At 43.8% G+C, this 17576-nt stretch overlaps 1 protein-coding gene across 1 annotated transcript in view; it reads left to right on the top strand.

Moving 5' to 3' along the window:
* Positions 1-17576, top strand: part of LOC138193213 (neural-cadherin) — a 137349-nt gene that overhangs the window by 93250 nt on the left and 26523 nt on the right. The window contains exons 14-19 of the mRNA XM_069141107.1: positions 219-468; positions 2313-2440; positions 2539-2725; positions 3224-3367; positions 13687-13970; positions 16891-17520. Coding sequence (XP_068997208.1) covers positions 219-468; positions 2313-2440; positions 2539-2725; positions 3224-3367; positions 13687-13970; positions 16891-17520 — 1623 coding nt within the window. The remainder of the gene's footprint in view (positions 1-218; positions 469-2312; positions 2441-2538; positions 2726-3223; positions 3368-13686; positions 13971-16890; positions 17521-17576) is intronic.

Below are 17576 nucleotides of genomic sequence, written 5' to 3'. Positions count from 1 at the left end.
TGGCAATGGGGCAAAATATCAGACTTAAGGCTTCCAAACGGCATTTCCACCAAACGGGTGACATTGCACTCAACCGTACACTCAGTGGGAAAGAAACCGCTCAGAGCGATGAGAAAAACACCGGGCAGTGTTTGTGGTTTTGGATTAATCCCGTAACGAAAATGTGCTTCCTGTTTACCTGACCTCTAACCCTTTTCCTCCGCCCCATCTCTCATCAGACAATCAAGGCGACGTCTCCGCTCGGCGACCCCCGGGTGACCTACAACCTGGAGGAGGGTCAGGTGCCTGAGACCAACATGCCGGTGCGGTTCTACATCAAACCGAACCGGGCGGACGGCTCGGCGTCCATCCTGGTGGCCGAGAACCTCGACTACGAGACGACGCGCTTCTTCACGCTGAGGGTGCGCGTGCAGAACGTCGCCGCCGTGCCGCTCGCCTCCTTCTCCACCGTCTACGTCAACGTGACAGGTGAGATGGCGACGGAGGGCGTGTGTTTGTGCGCTCGAGGTCGAGAACTTGTCAGTAAACTGCCTGTAACAAGGTTACGGACAACGTACACAGTACACAATGGATGCAGGATACAGAATAAGGTAACGAAAGCCTTGACAGTAATAATCCCGAAGACTTTCATTTACATAAATGTCTGTAAAGTCACTATTCGACGGGGCCGTCGAACCATCGCTGCAGAGTGTACAATGAGATGGCAAAACCGGAGGAGCGTCTATCAAACATCAAAAGAAAAGGAATGTCGAAAACAGGATGGAAATATGACATTTCTCTTTTTTTATAGTGTTGCATTCTGTTCTTTATTTGAAAATGACATAAATAATTGCAACAAATAATCTGCGAGAGAAGTTTACACCTCGTGTGCTTTCCCGCCTCCGCACATCCGACCAATCACAGCGACTGAAGCAGACAGAGGAGATGGGACAAACATAATCTGACTCCCATAATCTGACGTTGGGGAGATGTGTGGGGTTTTCAAAGCGATCTGACAAGCACTTCGTACACCGGTTGGACGCTAACATTTGACTGAAACGCATGATATGAACGGAACAACGGCCGGCATGAGAGCTTCCTCCAGCTTGGATTGTCCAACTCTGCGTTTCTTCAAATGTCAGTTCTGTCAAAACGGTTTGCAGTTTGTCAACAGCACAAACTCTTGTGTCAGAGTTCATCACGATCAGGTTCAGCCCTGCGTGACAAACACAGTTTGGAAATGGACTGATTGTGGTCTGAAATGTCATAATGCTTGTGTGATTGAGATGTTATCCTCTTTTGGTTACTATAGTGACATACAAAGTGATATAAAACTGGTAAAAATCAAAAACTATATGACGGAGTTAATAAGCGAGGTAATCAGTGAGTGACAAAGACAACATTTGAACAGGTTATACTCAAATCTGAATAATATTTCTGTACTTACATTGGATCTGGATATTTGTTATTTCGTATCCGGTTTAAATTTAAGTTGGGTCATTGATTTAAACTATTTAAAACTAGTTGCACGTTTACTCGCACATGGAAAGTCACTGTTCATCTGCGACCAGCTGAGGTAGAGAAGCCTTCGGTGAGCGACAGAAGCTCCATAACGAGTGACAGCGCTGGGAAATGACGAGGAAAGAGAGTAATGAAGTGAGGTTCGTATCCCCGGTCGTCTCCGGCAGAAGAAAAAAAAAGACGAAAACAGCCTCGACTGGTGGTTTGAGCCTCACGCCGCCTCGTTTTAACAGTGACTCATTTCCCAAGCAGCATCTGTAGGCGGGTGAGGAGAAGGAAAGAGGAGAAAACACTTCCTGACTTTGATTGGCTTTGAACAAACCCACATCGAACGCTGTAATTGGCTTAGCGGAGCTTGAAAGTGAGCTGACAAGCTGCTTTGTGGACTCTTCAGGGTGTTTGGAGGATAATTCCTCGCTAATAACTCAGTTTTCATTTGCGAGGGGAGACACAGTCCAACTTCTCTTTCCGATGGACCTCAGACAACAGACTTCTTTATCCCCTCTTTTCGTCTGTTTCCCCTCTCCTCTTTTCCCTCTTATGATCTTTACTTTTAAACCTCTTTAACTGGTGTAAATGTTGCAAAAACAACAAACTTTTTTCTCAGGATCTGCCTTCCAACTTGCTTCTCTTCCTTTCCTTCTTTTACTGCTTTATTTGCGTTTCTTTTCTCGCCTCGTCTTTCTGTCAGTTTTGAGTGCAGTTTAATAAACTTTCGTGGACATGACAGTCCGTATGTGTTCATCTTTCAGATCCTGCAACAACAGAAATGATGAAAATGAAATCTGTCTCTCCTTTTTCTCCGTCGTCAGACGTGAACGACAACGTGCCTTTCTTCCTGTCGTCCACGTACGAGGCCACGGTTCCCGAAGGAGCGCAGATCGGCACGTCGGTGGCTCAGGTGTCGGCCACAGATCTGGACTCTGGTCCGCACGGGATGGTGAGAAACAGCTGCACCGATCTTCCTCCTGCTCCTGCTCCTCCTCCTCCTCTTCTTCATCTTCTTCTACTTCAACTTCTCCCTCTTTTCTTCTTCAGGTCCACTATGTGATCCTGAAGGACGAGAGCGGCGATTCTCAGTTCTTCAGCATCGACTCGCGCAGCGGCGTCATCGTCACTCGCGCCTCGTTCGACCGCGAGCAGAAAGCTTCCTACCTGATCGAGGTGCAGTCGCAGGACGGGTCAGAGTCGTCCCGACCGGGGCAGCAGGGCCAGCTGAACACAGGTAACACACACGCCTCATTCACTCGACTCGCGTACGACACAAGAAATTGGGCAGACAAGCAGTCAAAGTAAACGATAAATAGGATCCTACATGTCAGTGGAGAAATCTCTTTCAGTGTAGTTGATGAGTAAAGACATAAAAGTTGCAAACATAATCTTTCTCCTTCATAATGGGTTATATCAATAATTTTATACTTTTGATTTATTTAGTCTGACACTGAAACATCTGCAGGGAAAGTTTCATTGATGATGATGATGGTGACTTTCATTGATGAAGAACATGAAAGATATTCAACTGTGACTAATGTTGACGATCCATCCGCAGCCCTTGATAATGTTAGATAACATGTCGCAGCTGTTTTGTTGCTTCGTGTTAAACTCTTTGTGAATTTAGTCCATAAACTCGTTGTATCCTTGTGCTTGTGACGTAAAAATAAAGTCATTTTACCAAAACCTCAAAGTCAGACTCTGCTGACTCGAGATGACTTTCTTCACTCAGACACGGCATACGTCAGGATCTTCATCGCCGACGTCAACGACAACGCGCCGGCGTTCGCTAAGCCGGTGTACGAGGTGAGCGTGGAGGAAGACAAGGAGGTCGGCTTCGTCCTCATCACCGTCACCGCCAACGACGAGGATGAAGGTGAGTCCGACTCTGGCGGGTTCTCCGGCGATGTGAGCGATGCAGCCGCTTGGACGTCAGTCAGACGGACCGAAGTCTGAGGTTCGAGACGAGTGCTGAAAAGGAAATCAGGGACGTGAACTATCTATTTCCTCCTCTCTGTGTCTCAGCTCCGTTTTCTTAATGATTTCACGATGTGCGACTGTTGTGTTGCATTATTCAGTTTTACTCTTTTATTCTGTTTATTCTGTTCGTCTTCTCAGCTCCTCCCCTCATTTTTTTGTTCCCTCGTCTTTATCTTTGCTTTCTCTTTTTGTCTCTTTCCTCTTCTTTTCTGTTGTTTTCTGATTTCTTGTCAGATTTTTTTCTATTCTCTCATCTTTTCTACTGCATTAACTTTTCATTCCTTTTTTTTCCACTTTTGTCCTCATCGGTGCTTCTCGAGTGAGTGCCTCTCCATCTCATATCTCCTCCTATTCTCCGTTTGCTTTTCGTATGCTCTTATTTTCTATTTATCTTTTTTTGATTTTTCTTCTCTTGACGTCTCTTCTTATTACCTTTTGGGCTTCCTTCTCCTCCCTTTTCCTCTCTTCTTTTTTCCATTTCCCCTTTTTACATTTTGTGAATATCTGTGTATGACCGAGTGAAGTTTCACCATCGGTCGGCATTTCAGTAGCAATCGCAAAACCGGAGAGAAGTACAGATACAGATGTCCCTGAGCTGCTCCTCTATCGTATTCTTTTGGTCATTACCCAGAGTTCATGTCCGCAGGTCAGGACAGGGATGTAGACTGACCCATAAATAGAGAGTTTTGGCTCATGGCTCAGCTTCACCACACCACAATAGTCCAGTGAAGCGACTGCATTACTGCTGCTGTTTCTCCCCACCTAATGAAATGAAAAGCCCTGGAGCTTTTCAGACACTGTTCAGCCATATACTGGGTTTTAACCTATTCTTGTTTTACTTTATCTTGTTTCATCTCTTGTCCTTTGCTGCGTATTAGATTACAGGGCTCGTTTGTACTTGGTTTCATGGTTTTACACCATGTTTGTCATTTGGTTTAGATCAAATTCGGTCCACAAAAACTTTGAACCCCACCCGCAAAGCTCAGAACTAGAATCGACCCATTACAACAAACAAAACACTTCTCTAGTTGCGGCAGATTGGAAAAGCCCTCATTTGATGTGTTTATTTGTTACCTGAGGCTTCAAGTTTGGAGAAGCCAAACCCACGTAGCTTTTTCTGTGTTGAAAAATACATAAAAATCCTATTAAATCTATTTTTGTACAGTTTTTAATTGAATAAAACAGATCTGTAGGCGTTTACTGTAATAGTAGGACCTTTAAGTAGTTGAAAAACAGATTTTTAGATTTATATTCTCCTCTCCATTGCATTTCTCATCTGCTTTCTTAATTTTTTTTGCCCCTTTTCTCCTCTTGCGTTTCCTCTCCTCGGTTCTATCTCCTCCTCTCTTCTCTCACTGTCACAGCTCGTTAGCGAGTGCTGCTGCTCCCTTGAGGTCGACAGTTTTGATGTTTGTCTCTTTGTTTGTGTTTGTCCCTCATTTCTCTTCCTCCTCCGCTCTAAACCAATAAGCAGTAGGAGGTAAAAAAGAAAGAAAAAAATATATCAGAAAACAACACAAAAAAAACAAGCCTCTCTTTCTCCTTCTCTCTCTTACTTAATGACGACTGTTGGCGTCGACTCGAAGCCTCCGAGGTTTTCTTTACTCAGAGCTCGAGTGAAGGAAAGAAGAGTGACGTTCCATTATTTGTTGTCTTTTTTTTTAATCTTTAACCTTTTTTTTTTTTTTGTCCCGACTGCAATCCACATTCATACAGTGTGACACATTCACACTCTGCCGCGTATTCACATTACAGATTCGCTCTGATTCCCACAGGAGAACCCCAGACTTCCAGTCTCTCGCCTCCCGTCGTCTCTTTTCTCCAAAACTTTCTCCACTAAGTTTGATCAGATTTCCGAATTGAGCCATTTACTGTATTTGTTGCAACCAGAAGCAAGTAGCAGCTCGGCACCGGACCAAACTCACTGACGCCTTTTACTAACGAGCTGTAAATCCATTTCAGACAAACTTTGTTTCTCTTTTGTGCATCGGCTGGTAGAAGCAGAGGAAATGTGTGAGACATTGTGTGATTTAGCAATTATAGAGTTTATAAATATCACCAGTGACTCACAGACACGGCATATGACTCAAAAAGCCCGGGTGGGGGTTATGGTAGGTGATGTGATTTATGCTAATGACGCAATGCAAACAGCATATGTAACTATTGTACTCTGAATAACAGCTACACTGACACGTAACAGAGTGAACGGCACCTTCTCCATTACCACTCCTGTTTAAGTAACTTTGGTGAGCAGGATGGATCTTCTTCACAATTGAATCATACAACGGAGCTCCGTCACCAACACGCTCCCCATGGTTACCCTTCGTCAGCCTGTGGACATGACTGACAGGGGACTGAAGGGAGGAGCCGGTCTCGGCCTTTGCTCTGGCTCTCAGGTGGCCCGACTGTATGAAAAGTCAATATCAAAATGAGAAGACGTGTAAAATTGCCAGAGCAATGTGAATTTATGCAAAGAAACGTCTGCATGAATTCAAAATTTTTCATCTTGAGTAAAACATTTACACATCTGTCAAAGCTTTATCAGTCTGCTTCATCTGCGAAGTGAATTAAGTATTTAATCTGAACATTGTTGATTTTCTATCCATTGAAACGTTGATTGATTGGCTAGCTTGCTTTGGTATTGAAGCCTTTTTCGCCAGACTTCACAGCTGAATCTCCATTTTGTGGCAGCACACATCTCAAGACTCCTGAGGTTCGAAAATCTGCTTTGTTTACTGTATATTTCTCAAAAAAAAAACCAGTTAAGCCGAGCAGTTACTGTAGCTGTTTTTATCCTTATTTAGTTTTTTTCTAATGTGCTGTTGTTGCTGGAAATGTCTAGATTTAGTATTTATTCCCCCTCAGACTGATTCCTGGGAGCTTCAGGAAGACGCTGAACACGGGATTAAGAGATGCTAAGATAGCAAACTGCTGATGATTCCCTCCCAAACGCTGACGCTTTATCCCCAGTTTGTTGTCTCGCCAGGGACTCCCTGCGGTAATTAGCAAACGCCCCTCGACCCAAAACCGCTTGGGGGTCCGAAGACTGCGATAAAGAGAACCAACCATTTTAGCTCATCCCCCTAAACCTCCCTAACAGGCCTGTACATGTTACTGAACTAAAACCTAAGATCTGATCCCTGCTGAGTCAGCGCTGTGAGTGTAAGAGACACATACATCTGGGTGGCACGATACGCGTCTTTGAATATTTATCATTTATCTGCAAGAAATGCATCACTTCCTCTCTCGTTTCATGGAACCCATCAACACTCGCTTTAGCTCTAACATTATAATGATAAAATCTCTCTTTTCATCTGCACTAAATAAACTTCTTACCCCCTATTAGCTCAGTGACCTCTTAACTGGTGGGATTTTGTTCTTAAGTGCAGCAACTTTCCAGTACAACACTATTCATTTAAAGAATAATTTCCTTGACGAGCGGGTTACGGCCTCCTTGAGTTATATCCGCTAAAACGTCGTAACTACTTATTAAGTATAAACTGTGTTAAGACGACATTCTGACTGCAACCTCGTATTTTGACATAGAAATTGTAATTTATTTTTTTTCTATAAATAAATACATCACAAGAACTAAAAAAAAAAACAGAAGTTAAAACAAACCACAGGCAAGGCAGGTGTTTGCTAGTTAGTTAGTTAAATCTAATTGACACACTTTTTCATGTTTCCTAAACTCGGAAAAGGCTGCAGTACTTTCTCTGCAGGCTTTGGCTCAAGCTAAAACCACGTGCACCTTTAAATCAGATACTTAAAAGTATACAGTAGGAGCAATTTATTAAAATAACCCTTTAATTCAAATGTAAAAGAAAGAAATTAGGGCAAAAAATGTACCCGTTAAATTATGCTAAAAATTAAATTGTTTTTTTTTTAAGTTTTATAAATTCTGTGACAAATCTGGCCTATTGTCATATAAATTAAGTGTTTTTGGTTGATAGAGAAAACCACCACCATATACTTGTAGTTTATATTTAGGTTAGTTGTACTTTGTTGCAGTATTATTGATTGATGAGTTGTTCTGTTTGTGATTAAATAGTCACATTTCCACATAATTACAGCTGTAATTAAAGAACTATGGAGGGCCGCTCTTTAATTACTATTGTAAAATACTCAAATTTGTCATGAATAATTTAACATCCAGCACAAAGCAACTAGTTATATTTGGTGAACGTGCACATGTTTTGAAAAAGACGTGGAACTATAAATATAGAGAAAACATTGTCAAATGTTGCCCATTATATTAATTATACAAATTAAGACTGAGTTACCCGTGAGGCTATTTGTTTCTTGGCTAGTGGCATCGCCATGTTATGTATAGACTTACTGACATTAGTGTGTTTATACATTGTATGTACAGTATGTGATAGACAGTGTGTGTGTGTGTGTGTGTGTGTGTGTGTTTATTTATTTATTTGAAGGTCACTGAAGGTGGACGAATCAAACTGAAAGAGTTAAAGCTCCAATCTGAGCTTTGATGAGCTGTAAAATGAAGTGAAGGTTTTTTATCCTCTGACTGCAGCAACTGCACCGTCACCTTGGCTGCAGCTGTGTGTGTGTGTGTGTGTGTGTGTGTGTGTGTGTGTGCGTGTGCGTGTGCGAGTGTGTGTGTGTGTGGGGTACATTATGACCACAGTTTGTTGTTGAAGCTGACAGGTGTTGAAGCATCGGTGACCTTCAGTCCAGATATAAACTGTAGGTCAGAGAAACATAATTACAGGGGAAACACACACACACACACACACACACACACACACACACACACACACACACAATGCTTTCCTTTTCTATGAAGTTCGCTCATTTCAGCTTGATTTGGTGTTTGTTAGAATAATCAAAACTGGAGAAGAGGGTGGTGGTGGTGAGCGGTGGGTTTAGATTACCGCTCTTCGCCCCCTCCCCGCCCTAAAGCTGATTAGGCGCTGCAGTTTTTGTCACCCGTCGTGTTTTTTTCGGGATCCATTTGGTCCTCCTAGTGGAAAATTTGCCGAACTAAGAGCGTCTGGTAATGAGATCAAGAGGCTTTTTTTCCTTTTAATTCCGCTGAGTTTGGTGTTTCAGTTTAGTGTCGCCCCAGGGTTTAGTAAACACACACACACACACACACACACACACCGCTGCAGTGAAGCTGAGTGATAACGAGGGAAGTGTGAGTGATTGTTCGTGTAATATTACATGTTATGCTGAACAGAAGTGATGTCAGTGTGCAACACAGGAGATGATGACGACGATGATAAGGAGCGACTGTGGAGTCTGAAGCTGGTTTATAATCCAACATTTTTAAGCCTGTCAGAATGTGTAACAAGTCTACTTCTGCGCTCACGTGACACACTCCTCTCACTGCGTCGCACCTCTTTAGTGCAGGCGGTGTATTTAAGCTACCTAAATGTAGCCTCTGAATCCAGACTCCCCCTTTTGTGGGGAGTTAGTATCATCCATCCCCCCACAAGGAAACAGCGACTTCAGCTCAGCAGGGAGTTTGGGGAGAAATGAGGTTACAGCTCAGGCAGTAAACAGTTATGTTGTACGTGTCGTACATTTACATAGTAATATGTTCCACATGAGCTGGCTGAGTAAACTACCACAGTCCTGCAGTATACTGTTCTCCTGGTCACTAGTAAAATGACTGCAACACTTACAGGCTCATCATCTGCTTCACTTTCTGCTCTGCTAAAGTTTCTCCGTAAACTAATAAAGGTTGAAACTAATCAACAAGAAAGAGGGTTTTAAAGATTTGTTCAGACAAAGCTAATTTTTTTATTGCTTTATTCTCTTGACCATGATATGTACTCTATAGAATAAAGACAGACATTTTGCCTTTTGAATGTCTGTGAAGTGCTCATTAGCCCCATTTCTACCGTCTAGCTTTGGCTTCACTCTAAAACTCGACTCGCTCATTTTGGTTTTCCATTGATTAAAAGTTTTAACATTTCCTCAATCGAGGTTCCTAGCTAAGCTAATACTAAAAAAAAATAAAACTAATAATAGTAATTATAATAAACTTTATTTATTTAGCACTTTTCTGAGCCTATGTTACAAAGTGCTTCATGTAAAATAAGCCATTAAAACAAATCAACCTATGAATTCAAACCAGCCTTAAAATCCAACAACACAGTAATTGTATAAAACAACCAGAAAACAAAAACAACCCAAGAAAACCACTTAAAGTATAAAAGAAATAACTGGATCACTAAAATCAGCAAATGCTCTCCGATAGAAGTATGTTTCACTGATTGAGAGAATCATCACTATCACTGTCACGTTAAGCGCAACACAGGACGTCGAGCGAAGCTGCGATAGTGGCTCCATTTTGTTTTCACTAGACGAATTAATTAATTGCAACATAAAGACATCAACATTGTGAAGTCTGATCACAGTATAAACTAATTTTCCTTGGGCCCTTCCATCAGCTCAGACATACGGTTCCATAGTGATTGAGACTGCAGCTTCACAGTTTTAGCTGCTTTGTTTATAACGTTGAAAGATTTCAAAGGTGCAAAATGAGTAATTTAAGGTAATTATTTTTCATTTGAATTCATTTATTATTCATTTGTAAGGTACATTTACTCCAAAACGCTCTACCTAAAACCTACTGGGCTTCATGTTTCTAGTCACCTTACTATCACATATGAAATGACATGGCTGCCATGTGCTGAATTTCAAAGACCAGCAGTATCTCTTGCAGCCATCTGAGGCCAAAACATGTAATACTTTCTAATGCGGTTGTAAAAACGAAATGAAACTTCCTCCAATTACGAGTGGAGTCCTTCAGAGTGTCGACCTGCAGTCAGTGCTCAGGGACGACTTTCCCCTCCGGTCCACCTCTCGAGGAGCACAGATCTGACCTTAATCTAAATTTTGGGCCTCCTGCTAGGCTGTGAATTAAATCAGCCCTATCCCCTAGTGTGTGAGTATGTGTGTGTGTGTGTGTGTGTGTGTGTGTGTGTGTGTGTGTGAGACTGTGTGTGTTTTTCTGTTTGTGTGTGTGTGTGTTAGGAGGGCAACACCATATGGCCAGACTGATCATTAGGGAGGCTGCCGGAGGCAAAAAAAACCGCTGGAGCTACTCCCCTTGCACACATTTACACACACACACACACACACACACACACACACACACACACACACACACAGACACACACACCACACACACACACACACACACACACACACACACACACACACACACACACACACTAAGCCACTCGGTGAGTGTCACGACAAATCGTGCTCAGAGGCTGTGACGGACCGGTGCACTTAAGCTTTTCCTCACACACACACACACACACACGCACAAGCACACACACTCTCCAGTGTCGTAATGAAGGTCCTCCATGTCTCCACAGATGGTGTTTGTCTCCTAAAGTCTCCTTGGTGCCGGTAAACAGAGAGCAAGCCGGACCCAGACAGACCTGCCTCTGGGCTCTGAACATGCATCTGTGTGTGTGTGTGTGTGTGTGTGTGTGTGTGTGTGTGTGTGTATATATTTGTGTGTTTACCACGTCCATGTGTGTTGGCATATCTTCACTTCATCAGGGATGAAGAGGAGAGGCCGATAGAGGAAAGGAGAGGAGAGGTGGAGGAGAGAGAATAAGGGAAGGCAGAAAAAAAAAAAAAAAGCAGAGGAAGCAAAAGAGAGACAAAAAGAAGACAAGTGAAGAAGGAGGGATGCCAAGGGAGGAATCGAGGATGGAAGGAGTATAAGAGGAGGAAATGAGGTGTGAGTTTAGGAGACGGGAAGAGAGGAAAGGATAGGAGGAAGAGAGGAAAGAGGATATGAAATACAAAGCCAGGAGAAGAGTAGAAATGAAGGACCAAAAAAGAAAAGGAGAGATGGAGGAGTGAAAGATGTTAAAAAAAAAAAAATTTAAAAAGCATGAAGGAAGAAACAATAGATAATGAAACATTTGAGATAGAGATGTGAGGAGGGGAGTAAAGGAAAGAAGGAAAGATTGCGGCACGAGTAACACAAAAGAAGCAGGCTTGTATACGACAGAAAAGAAGAATAGATGGGAAAACGTAGGCCAGGGGGACAGCTAGGGGGGGAGTCGGGGTTACAATAGGATAAGCAGAGCAGGAACAGATTGTGAAAGAGAGAAAATGAAGGCCAAGGTGAGGAGTGAAAATAGAGATAAGGAGGAAATGAGTAAAGCTGGATTTACTTGGACAAAAATAAAACAAATTCTAATGAATTTGTCACAATTGGTGGATTCACTGGCGAGGAAAAAGCAAATCTATATTGGTTTTTTTTAGTTCCACTTGAATGACCTTATGATGCACAAATTTGTGTCGTTGACCAACAGCAGGGCTGACCTCTTAGGAAACAGAGAATTGGAGGATCCAAAATGGAGGTTGATACCTGTGTTGCATCATGATCAGTTTTATTTAAACTCCTCTGTCGGAGTACAAAATGCTGCACTGAAGAAGAATTGTTTGCGGACGTTTATTATTGACACCAGACACCTAGCTAAGCCAACGAGCTTACACGTTCCCCACCTCAACATTTGTGAGCTTCTTCCCCTCTTCAGTAAATTTGCACTGAAAGAAATTGTACACTATAGTGAGCATAACGTCGTGGGGAGTAAACAACAGTAGAGAGAATCTCGAGAAAGATCCACAAGAGAATTATCCTTTCTGAAAATCTTGTCTCCGTCATAAGTAATTGACAGTTCGAGAAATTTGTGCTTTTGTAATTATACCACTTTCTGTTGTGATCAGCTGTTAAATAGCAAGAGAAATGAAGAGAAGCTCAAAGATGGTGGACTGACAGGTGAGGAAGAGAATATAAAAATATAATTTCGTTTGGTTGTCCACTCTCTGGGTTGAAAGTGAGTTGCGGTCCCAAGTGAACGTGTTTAAGTAGCTCCAGGTCTTGTTTACAAGTGAGTGTAAACTGGAGTGAGAGACTGACAGACGGAGGCAGCAGCATCGCAGACGTTGTACTCGAGCGTTGTGGTGAGGAGGGAGCTGAGCCTGAGGGCAAAGCTGTGGGTTTACCTGTCGATGTGCGCTCCAGACCTCACACGTGGACATCGGGTAGTGACCGAAAGAATGAGGTCGTGCAAATACAAGTGGAGGAAATGAGTTTCTTCCAGTTATCTGGGCTCACCGACAGAGACAGGCCGATGAGCTCAGACATCTGGCGGCAGCTCGGAGTAGAGCGGCTGCTCCTTTGTGTCGGTTCGGGCACCTGCTCAGGATGCATCCCGGACAACCTCCGATGGAGGTTTTCCAAGCACGTCGAGCAAGTAGGAGACCCCGAGGTGCACCCAGAGAGACGATACTGTATATCTCATCTAGACTGGGAACACCTTGGGAAACAGGTAGAGAAGGGTTTCGACACCTCATAAAAGCGTGTGATTGTGCCGTGTTTGAGGACAAAATACAACAAGTTTCTATAATGATAATCAATAGACTTTATGGTAAAGAGTTGGTTTCAGGTTGGGGTCAGGTTAGATTTAGGTCTCCAGGACAGGAAGTTAAGTCAATGCAATGTCCTCCGAAGTAATGGAAACATGATTGTGTGTGTGTGTGTGTGTGTGTGTGTGTGTGTGTGTGTGTGTGTGTGTGTGTGTGTGTGTGTGTCAGAACGAGAGAGGAGGAGGTGTGGAGGAGAGAAAGGCGTCTAATGATCCTCGCTGTGAGAGAGATGCCTGTTTTCCTCACAAATATTTGATATCTGTTGCTGCTGTCCACACGGGGTCATCAGTGTGTGTGTGTGTGTGTGTGTGTGCGTGCGTGCGTGCGTGCGTGCGTGCGTGCGTGCGTGCGTGCGTGTCCGCTGCCAATCAAACATTTGTTTTTGTTTTTCCGCCTGCCAATCTACTCCAATATCATTCAAAAAGGTTGTTTTTTTTTCACATTAAGAGCTCCCAAAAACAGCTCATGTTGAGGCATCTTAGAAACGTCAGTTCAGTCTTTGTCTCAGATACGTTGGATTAAAAGGGATGTCATTCACATATGTGAATTATAATTGCTTTGTCAACTCTGAAGTACTCTTTAGTAAATGTGTCAAGCTCTGCCTGGTTTCAAAAATCTAGATATTAAAAGTCTTTATTGAAAATCAACAGTAAGATCTTGGTCGTCTTCTGCCTGCACCTCCAGAGCTGAAAACTCATCAGTCGATCCAGCGCAGTAGCAAAGATCAACAAACCTCCCGAACGACACAACCTGACCGGGGCTCCCGTTTTGTCCTCCCTCCAGGTGCCAACGCCAAGCTGCGCTACCAGATCACCTCGGGAAACACCATGGGCACCTTCGACGTGGAGCCCGAGGTGGGCACCATCTTCGTGGCCCAGCCGCTCGACTACGAGATGGAGCAGCGCTACGAGCTCCGGCTGGTCGCCTCGGATGGGAAGTGGGAGAACGAGACGCTGGTGGTGGTGCAGGTGGTCAACCGCAACGACGAGGCGCCCGTTTTCAGCCAGACGGAGTATCACGCCGCCGTGACGGAGGAGCTCGCTCAGCTGCCTGTCTTCATCCTGGAGGTCAGTGAGCATGTTCGTATGAGTATCATGTTGTATTAAAGGATTCTTATGGGGCCTTTTGACTCATTCCAACCGGTTGAGGCAGATAACCACCCAACTCTGAGCCTGGTTCTGTTGGAGGTTTTTCTCCCTTAAAAGGGAGTTTTTCACTACTAGGTGAAGTGGGAATTGTTGAATTGTTGGGTTCCTCCATATAATGTTGGAAAGCTCTCTTGTAAGGACTTTACTGTGTTAAGTGTCATGAAATGACCTGCTGTGATTTGGCGCTCTATAGATAACATTGACTTGACTTGGCCCACAAGTGGCACTTGGTGATTTGCTCATGTCGTATGTATTTGGTTTGTGATTAAGAAACAGCTTAAAAACACTTACTCGATCACCAGTAGCCTGGTAACCCAAATAGAGCCAGACTAAGTGATACACACCCAATAAATGAACTGGTTTAGCTCTTCTTTTCAGCCAATGCATGCTGGGATACGTTGCAGCCCCTCTGTGACCCTTCAAAACAAATGCGGACACGGAAAATGGATGAATGGATGAGTTGATGGCATGCTCGATGTTTTTTACTGTTAACGTAATTCTTTAACCGTAGGCACCGATCAGATGTCAACCAGGTCCACATGAAGCTGTTTAAAATTTAAACATGAGAAAGAAGCACCTCCTTCAACATAAAGGAGCTTGTTGGGAAAATGTCAAAGTTTATGTGAACAATATGTGAAAAGGTATCAGATTTAATGTAGACAAATCTAATAGTATTGGTTACGCCTTCGAACAGCGAGGTGAATTAGCCCGGAGCGACACCTCAGCACCGATCCAGTGTCCACATGCTAACACATCACACATGATTGACATTGTTTAACACAATATCAGCTGATGGAGGCGCCGAGAAGCCTCCTGACAGGAAGTGCCCGTCATCTGAAAAGTTATCTTTGGAAAAGTCAGAGTCGACCTCCTTCTCCTGCGGCTTTCATCCGCCTTTCGTCACACCTATCTCCGGTAATTCACAGTAATATGCATGTGCCGCCAAGCTAAATCAGATTAAGAAGGTGGAAGCGCGTCTAGGAGGGCAGGGAAGTAATCCCCGTCAGAGAGGCATGTGTCACCGAGTCCTCAACCCGGGCCTGCTTCCCCCTCGCCTGCTGGAATTGATTTGATGTGCGTTCGGTTCCTCTCTAACGCTCTCAATAGTTTTTGTGGCGCGCGGTGGCCGGGCCCTCCCTCAGCGCACGCCGCTTTCAGCCCCGTGTACTAATACAATTCAGCAGATAGCGAACGGAGGGGAAAATCCAATTTGAAATGAATATTTTTTTTCTTTTTACTTCACCTGCGTGGCAGCCTCCTCTGTGGCGCCCGCGACTGCTCATCTTCAATATTGTGTACCTGCATCACATTGTCAGGAAATGCAAAGAGCCAACATGGGGGAAGGTGGCTGTGGGAAGGGGGGGAAGGAGGGGAAGGAGTGGGATGGGGGGGCGGGAGGTGGAGGGGAGGTTGGGGGACTTCAAAGGCTTCTGTAAACAAACCCTCTGGTGAGGAAAGAGAAGAAAGAGTAAAAGTGTACTTTTTCTTGCTTTTGTCGGTGTCTATTAACTTTTAATTGCATTGTGTGTCGCGGTGACAGATGTGAGAGCCGAGTCTCATAGCCGCTGCTCTTGTCGTCGTGTTACCCCCCCCCCCCCACCCCACCCCCTCCTCGTTCACAGAGATAGCAGGAAGGCAGGTTAATTAAGCAAACAGGACAAAGCAACAGAGAAATGTTTATTCCTGTGTTGCAGGGTCCCCGAGTGCACGGGCAGCCGCTGCAATCAGCCTCCCCGCTTCATGTCGTATTTGCCGGGCTTGACATTTGTACATAATGAAAAAGCAATTCAACTGTTTTGATAAGAACATCCTCGGTGTAAAAAAAGAACAAAAAGCAATAGTTTCTTTCAAGAAGAAGAACGTTATTGAATTGGAGGGAAAAGTCAACACGACGGCTTTGAACAGCTTGCCACTAGAAACGTGACAGCGGCTACCTTTCTCTGCACTCCTCGTATAATGAAACCTACTTTATTACCGTCAGAACGAGAATCTGGCGTTTTGTGGGTGATTTGTTTTTTGCATGTTGGTTGTTTTTGGAGTTAAAAATTCTGTAAATTTTACCGACATTTAGTTGAATCAGTCCGTAATCAGTTCTGTGCTTTAATTATAAAAAGGCAGTTCTTACACATTTACAGTTTTTAAATGGATATAAATAGTCAGCATTTCATAAACAAAAAAGCCATTCAAATATTTTGAACAAGTCAGAAAAACAGCATCTGGTTTAAAAAACAGATTACACTTTATGTATGTGGGTGTCCATAAGAATCTGTGACATCAATTTTGCCATAAAGCTCCTAAAATAGTTTTTTTTTAAACTGAATTTAAAGGTTGATGACAGAAATGGACATGAACGCCACAGTATTCGTCAAACATACAATTTTTTACAACATGTCATCCAACCACGTCTAAAGGCAAAAGTGTTCTCATCTTCGCTGAATGAATAGCGACACACGGCCTTTAGTCGTCAGCAAAATACTGCATCCTCCAGCCAGCCAATTTGTACCTTTAGCCTTCCTTCAGTAACAAATTCTATGAATGCCACAATGTTTAAGATGACCTGGATTAAAGGTGTTGAAGAATGTTTATAGTTTTTATTATTGTTCTAAAGTCATACATCTCACCTGATTTATCTTATATTTCTGATATATCTTATACAGTATATGTGTAACCTCCTGGTACTAGTTTGAATACTGTGAAGAAAAAAACAAAGCTGTTGTTCCATCTTTTTTTTTGTTTGAACTGGAAATAGCTAGACGATCACTACAGTGTTCGTGCGAGAAAAGAAATTTGTCATTTTTTATCTTAAGTTTCACCTTTTTTTTTTGTGTAACCTTTACAGGTATCAGCCACAGATCCGGATCAGGAAGCCGACCAGACTGCTCTCCGCTACTCCCTCCATGGACAGGGTGCCGGTGGCGAGTTCACCATCGACGAACGCACCGGGAGAATCTACGCTCAACGTCGCCTGGACCGCGAGGAGCGCCCCGCCTGGAGATTCCTTGTCCTCGCCACAGACGAGGGCGGGGCGGGGCTCACGGGATTCGCTGACGTGCTGTTAGAAGTCCGAGACATCAACGACAACGCCCCCTTCTTCCCGTGCCCAGCGCTGGAAGCAGATGGATGTTTCGTCGGTCAAGTGCATGAAAATTCGCCCGCTGACACCTCCGTCATGGAAATGCGTGCCATGGACCTGGACGACCCCAACGAGGGCAAGAACGCCATGCTCACCTACAGCATCATCAAGAACATTCGCAACGAGATCAACCTCAACCTGTTCTCCATCAACGCCACCACGGGGACCATCTACACAGTCCTACGTTCCCTGGACCGGGAGGCGGAGGACAGGTATCTGGTGGTGGTGGAGGCCCAGGACGGAGGGGGTTTGGCAGGCACGGGTACAGCCACCATTATGGTTTCAGATGTCAATGACCACCCACCCATCTTCACTCAGAGGGTCTACACCACTCAGGTGAGTAGAAACACACCTCGGACTTTCCTTCAGCGTTACCATTAGTACTAATAGTA

The sequence above is a fragment of the Embiotoca jacksoni genome, unplaced genomic scaffold (assembly GCF_022577435.1).
Source record: "Embiotoca jacksoni isolate LCO1_2020_lvr unplaced genomic scaffold, fEmbJac1.0.p SCAF_11, whole genome shotgun sequence".
NCBI classification, from domain to species: Eukaryota; Metazoa; Chordata; class Actinopteri; family Embiotocidae; genus Embiotoca; species Embiotoca jacksoni.
This window is presented reverse-complemented; position numbering and strand designations above follow the sequence as displayed.